The sequence below is a fragment of the Austrofundulus limnaeus genome, unplaced genomic scaffold (assembly GCF_001266775.1).
Source record: "Austrofundulus limnaeus strain Quisiro unplaced genomic scaffold, Austrofundulus_limnaeus-1.0 Scaffold11, whole genome shotgun sequence".
In the NCBI taxonomy this organism is placed as follows: domain Eukaryota; kingdom Metazoa; phylum Chordata; class Actinopteri; order Cyprinodontiformes; family Rivulidae; genus Austrofundulus; species Austrofundulus limnaeus.
Genome location: NW_013952413.1, coordinates 4,598,364 through 4,605,009, shown reverse-complemented (window position 1 = coordinate 4,605,009; position 6,646 = coordinate 4,598,364). Strand labels below are relative to the sequence as shown.

The window sequence follows — 6,646 nt, the reverse complement described above, 5'->3', positions numbered from 1 at the left end:
TCATTGGATATTTTCTCTTTTTYGGACCATTCTCTGTAAACCCTAGAGATGGTTGTGVGTGAAAATCCCAGTAGATCAGCAGTTTCTGAAATACTCAGACAAGCGCATCTGGCACCAACAACCATGCCACGTTCAAAGTCACTTAAATCACCTTTCTTTCCCATTCTGATGCTCGGTTTGAACTGCAGAAGATCGTCCTGGCCATGTCTGCATGCCTAAATGCATTGAGTTGCTGTCATGTGTTTGGCTTAATGAGCAGTTGGACAGGTGTACCTAATGAAGTTGCCAGTTAGCGTAAGTTTATGAACAGAATTGGTGACTACAGGCAGCACTGGCAGAGTCCAATTCCAACTCTGAAGGAGTCTGACTTACTACTGGCAATGTGAACCAAACTCTCGCACCACATGTATAGGTACTGAATTGCCTGTAACAACGGACCCACAATCCCATACTCACTCAGCCCTCAGAGGGTACCCATAAGGAACACTGTCAAATGCCTTTTCCAAGTCCACAAAACACATGTAGACTGGATTAGCAAACTCCCATGACCCCTTGAGGACCCTAGTGRGGGTAAAGAGTTGTTCCAGTGTTTCACAGCCAGGACTGAACCTAAATCAAACCAAATTTAATGTGGTACCATCAACATTGCTGGTACTTTTTATGCAGATAAACATGGTATATTTCTTGGACTATTATTACACAGACAAGACATCTTCTTGTCAGATGTATTCTGCTGGAATGACAGTTTGTAATTAAAACAAGCAGGTAAGTCAAGCTCTCAAACATGACTGTACGGGATATCCCYAAGTTGCCCAACAGAGCATCTTCTCGCGAGAAATCAGTGAGCGCGATGCGACGTTTGTGGACGTGCGCGCTCACGTTTCCGCGCGCCTACCAAAGCTAGCTCAGAACAGGGCCGAGAAATCCCCGAGCGAAAGATCCAGCGAAAAGTCAGTCTGCTTCCTGGAAGCTTTTTCCTACGCGAAGTTGTTCCAGCGTGCGTGAAGCGAGGAGGGATTTTTCCTTCGGGTTAATTGCATCGTATTTTACTCCCTCTTTTTGCACGACAGGGGCGGCTGAAGTTTTTGTCGACAGCGCGGGCGGTGTTCGTTTTTTTTTTTTTTTTTTAGAGTTTACAGGAGAGCGGCGGCAGCACTCAGCACGTCGTTTCACTCTGGGAGGAGAGGAGAGGGCAGAAGTTTCCGCTGGCTTGTTTCGTTCGCTGCGGGGCTGCTGGTGAAGCCGCAGGAATGTCGCAGAAAGAGAGACCCACGTTCTATCGACAGGAGCTCAACAAAACCGTGTGGGAAGTCCCGGAGCGCTACCAGAACCTGTCTCCGGTCGGCTCCGGTGCTTACGGATCCGTGTGGTGAGTAGCTGTTTGCACAGAGTCGGATGAAAGAAAACAGCATGATTGCACAACGGCTAACTGAGACTTTTAGGCCCATCAGAGACGCTCGACCGTCTGCACGAGGAAGTAATTTATAAAAAAGCAAAAGTACTTGTTTACATCTCCACGCTCGAGTTGTTGGAGCACACAGTGTGCACTTTCCAGAAGAGCTCGCCTTTATTTCAGCGGATTATTCGTGTTTTCGCTCGCTCATCTTGCCTGCTTGTCCTTTGCTCCTCTCCTGTAAACACATGTATGTGCCACTTTGTTTGTAGTAAACATACTGGCTGAAGCCCAACAAGGGATAGTAGTGCTAAATGTGCAGATCTCTTTGTTTTTAGGGGGGTTGTTTATCAGTTCTGAAGGGGGCTGACATGCCCATACTCGCATCATATGAAGGGTTGCCCCCCTTAGTAGATCAGATATGGTCTAACACAGCCTGAGGCGAGAATACTGTAGTAGTTCTGCATGTACTACCTGCTACTTGACACATCCCAGGACTGCATACATTATGCATTTTCCAGTTGGGTGCAGCCTGCTGAGCACAAGCACAAGCAGGAGGGGGGGTCACGTGGTTTTCGGAAAGTAGGCCCCCCTCGTGCACAGTGAGAGCTTTCTACAGGAACCCATCCGATGGCGATGATGATGACTCTAGAATGATGTCATCCTTACAGGCATGACTCACTGTCCCGAGGTTAGGTGGTGTCCTCTCCTCATCAGAGTCAGCGAGGCCGTCATCCTGTAAGCAGAGCTTTATCCTGCTCATGTTGGTCCAACTTTCACACATGTACCAGTCATTAGTTGCGTTTTATTGTGATTGTAGACCAAACACACCCAGATTAGGCACCGAGGACAATAACAAGCTATTCAGCCATCAAATGCATTAAGTAGCTCAGATGTTTATGTGATTATGGACTTATAATTCCACAGAAATACCTGTTTCAGAGTATTTACAGTACTGTGTGTTCCTGAAGTTGTGTAGAATTTGCAGAACTCAATTCCGTGTCACATTCTTGAATATGCAGCTTGCTTTGACACGCCTCCTATTCTTTTTCTTTGCGTTTTGGTTTATGAGAAACTTCAATGCCATTTTACTCGTGCAGCTTTGATTAAATTCTCCTCCCAGAGGGTCGCAAACAGTGCTGTGTCTTTAAATCTCTTCTGAGGGTATCTGAGAAGTATGAAAACCATCTTCATGCCATGTCTAACATTCACAGCTGGTGAGCCTGTCAGCTGGTCACCCTGCTGACAGTCTTTGTTCATGCCACAGCTTGCTCAACCACTCCACCCATTTATATTTATATATGTATACGTATATATATGTATATATATATGTATATATAGTATGTAGATAGATAGACAGACACACACTAGCAAATAACTACTGTAATGTCTCTTCATTTCCTAACAGTGAGTTGTTCTCTGAAATGCCAGGCGCACTTAGATGATTTGCATGAGTCGTGCAGAAAGACAGAGCCTATTGTAAACCCTTCTGGCTCAGACTGTGCAGAATACCTTGTATTATTCAGTGTAGGTCTCTTAGTTAAACATCATGAAACCCGTGCGGGCCTTGGGGGCATGCATGCATGTTTTAAATCTCACACGGAAGTCTAATARCATCAGTGAACACTGGCTGCTGTTTGCAGAATCAACAAAAAATACATATTAGTCCATTTAGTGGTTGGAAATTGTCAAATTTCTAAATGTGTTTTGCGTCTTTGAAAAACACATCTTGACACTTTTACTTTTTGAACTTTTGCAGCTTTCTTCTGTTTGTACTGCAGCCTTAATTCTATTTGCAGGTCAGATAAAAGGTCCAAACACAGAGGTAGACTTCTACTGTGGCACTCAAGGTAGCCCTGATATTCATTACATAGTTTTAGCATTATAGACAAATTAGGGCCGGAAACATTTGATAAAAAATGCCATATGTCCCACAGGCCGCTTGTTCAATAGGCTTGCTGTACACCCTCTTTTTAGCTGAAAACCTTTAATTTTCTGGCCTCCAGCATGTGGTCGTGTTGGGTTCGTGACCGAATTCTGGAGTGATGTCACAGATGTACAACCGTTTATTACTGTTTAAAGTTCTGCGTTAGACGTTGAGCCCACAAAAGCCGTTCAGCAGATCATAAAAGTGAAATTCCCATTCAGACATTTGTAATTGAATTTTTGCATCTTTGTGTCATTAACGTGGAGGAAGAAATGTGATGCGAGACGTTGCCTGGCCAATTAAATCTCATAATTATTTTTACAGCCTGTTGTTTGCTTTCATCTGCAATCTCTGTTAGCAGAGCAAATCAAAACATTACTGCATGCATATTACCTCTGTGTGCCTTTTTAGCATCTTAATTACCTGTTATCAGTGGGGCTGTGAGTCTTTGGGCACTTCACATTTTGATTCGATTGCCGTTCAGAGAATGAGTTCGACATTCATAAACTTCTTTCTGCTCATAGATCAAACATTTTCACTTAAATAGGAATATGCTGTGTACATGACCTTATTAAAAGTTACAGTTTGGTATTCTGTTCGGTTTTACCAAGTTTTTTCTCCCTTTCATTTTTACAAATGAAGAATACCCGCGGCAGAGAATTTTAATCAAGGTCTTTTTTTCTTGGTTGTCCACCGGACAACCAGGAGTCAAGATCTGGTTGTCTGAAATGAAAATAGGTTGTCTCGGACAACCTAAGCAATGGTTATGTCTACCCCTGGGTATGACTACGAAATGATTATTGATGCATTTTGATTAGCTGCAATTTTCAGGTTTGTGTTTAAACACCAGGAGTCAACTGGTAMACTTATGATGTTGAGCCAAAACTCTGAAACTGAAAAACAGATAGAAACACGCTTATTGAAAGGACTATGGCTTATTTTACTGAGTCAAACACACTGATGTATTTATTTTACTACGTAATAAAGAGTGGACTATATATTTATAGATGGAGAGAGATTTGCCAAAAAAACCTTTTCACAGGCTGCTGAGTAAAAACTAGTTGGTCTAACACGATTAGCATCAGGTTTGTCACTGAAATTTATACACAAATCTGTTTTAAAGTCATTACTAAAACAGTGATTTTATAATTCAACTAAAGAATTGCCATTTCCTACAAAAATGTGATGAGAATACTTAATACGTATTTTTGCTGAATAGCTAAAAAAAAGCTGAAATTAGCATAAAGAATCAGAAAGAGCACTTTTTAAATTTAGTAGTGAGAAGCTGAAATTATTATAAAAAATTTAGATTAGCTGACACAAAGTAAAAACTAGTAAAAAGTTGCTAAAAACACAGAAATCAGCTGAAATGAGCAGAAATTGAAAGAAGCATAGAAAGCTTGAAATAGCTGAAAGTAGCTCAAATAAGTTGAAATTAGCAGAAGAATATCAGAAAAGGTCAGAACAACAGTTAAAAAAAGCTAAAATCAAATGGAAGCCAAAGGAAGCTGAAATTAGTATAATGAAGTTAGAAAAAAAAAAGAAAAAAAAAACAGAACAAGAGAATTGTAAAAAAAATTATGAACATTTTCATGGTTTTGAAAAATGTTAAAGACCGCTTCATTTATTTTCATTGAGAAAATAAATGGCCAAAAAAGCTGCTGGTGAATATTTCAATAAATATAAATTGCTGAAGTACCATAAGTCATACCCGTAATGTCCTGGAAGATCTAAACATTTTGAAATCTAAATAGTTGAAATGATAGAAAAGTAGTGAAACGAGATGCGTGCTGACAAACACTGAAGATGGATCACAATAGTGTGCAGGCAGGATAAGCCTTCACATTATTACAAACATGTTCTACGGGGTTCTGCAAAGAACTGATGTAAAAAAAAACATGCATCAACATGTTTCAACTACAGCAGCTCTACAAGGACAAACAGAACTGCACAACAGCTACTCTGCTGACGCTCTTAAAGTGACAACATTTGAAAATCTATTCACAATCTTCCACGTGACCTGTTATGATACATCTAAGAATAGATTTTTCACCCCGCACCTCTGGTTATCAGCAAGATCAACTCAAAGCAAAAACGATTGGAAGTGTGGTTGTTTAAACTTGACTTATATGGATAAAGTCTTACACCTCRCTAAGTAATCTAACAGGTTAGTTCTTAATTCCTGTAAGTCCATTCATTCTGCTTTTTTAAATTTAAAGATTGAAGTATTTCTATCCAGCTACACCAAAGCTGTACTGTCGKAGCCGAATWGATACMGACTGAATCCACAAACCAGTTAATTAAATTTATTTTGTTTCTCAGCAGTTACTTTATTGGCTGCTGAGGCTGCAGTGTCGTATGTATGCTTGATTATCTTGCTGTTAGTTCCTGTCGTAAAACAGATTAAAAACTTAAGACTGACTGAGTGATAACCCTGTAACCCTGCCTGCCTGCAGCGTTTTTATGCTCAGATGTGTTCTATATTGTCACGTCGTTTCAAAAGAGGAGCATATTGATGTTTAAAAAGTGATGAAAACAGCCTAGTTGTCAGTATTTTATGATACTACCAATGTGTAACAAGATGCTACAGAAAGGATCTTGGCAAAAAGCTTTCCATAGAATGCAAGATGACTCAGACTTGAATGATTTTGAATGAAATCCAATGAAACATGACAAGGCACTTATTACCGATATCTCAACAAGTCATTTAAAGTCCACGTTTGTGTGTTTGCTCACTTTGCGTGCCTGTTACTCCTCAGAATGGTGCTCCATTTCCCTGTGAGGTCTGCCTTACGACACTGCTCCTTTTACAGCTCAGTTTACAACCATTTGTTATTGCAGTTCCATTTATTACACGCTAATTGGATGTTGTATGCTTAAACTCGTCTTGTTTGCCGTGCAGATTAGCAGCAGTTTCAAACACAGGGTGTGTCTCTCTTTTGCTCTCTCTCTCTCTCTTTTTCTTTCTAGTCATTTGGTATTCCTGCTGTCTGGGTGCTGACTACAGGTTTTTCCTCACTAATGACACGCGCATTCAAGTTGTTCTGCAAAGCCTCGAACACTGGGCGTGGGAGATTATCTTAGTTACTGGAAAAAAACACTATGCTTATCTTAATGTTCTCCTTATGGATACATGGCACTCAGGGTCACAGTTTTCCAACACATTGATAGCATCAAAAAATCTGCTTTTTAAAATTGCATTAATTTGCAAATTACAAAAAAAAAGTTTTATGATTCATATTTTAGAGAAAAATACTTCTATTTTTTTGTAGTGATCTGAATTTAAAGCTGAACTTTTAACTCAGAATTCACATTCTGCTTCTCCC

At 40.3% G+C, this 6,646-nt stretch overlaps 1 protein-coding gene across 2 annotated transcripts in view; it reads left to right on the top strand.

The window, feature by feature from the left end:
* Nucleotides 1-866: 866 nt before the first annotated feature.
* Nucleotides 867-6,646, top strand: part of mapk14b (mitogen-activated protein kinase 14b) — a 27,041-nt gene continuing 21,261 nt past the window's right edge. Inside the window, exon 1 of one of the 2 annotated variants that reach the window (XM_014002115.1) lies at nt 867-1,369. In XM_014002115.1, the coding sequence (XP_013857569.1) occupies nt 1,251-1,369 (119 nt within the window). In that variant the 5' untranslated portion in view covers nt 867-1,250. The remainder of the gene's footprint in view (nt 1,370-6,646) is intronic. The other variant, XM_014002114.1, reaches the window with a different exon arrangement.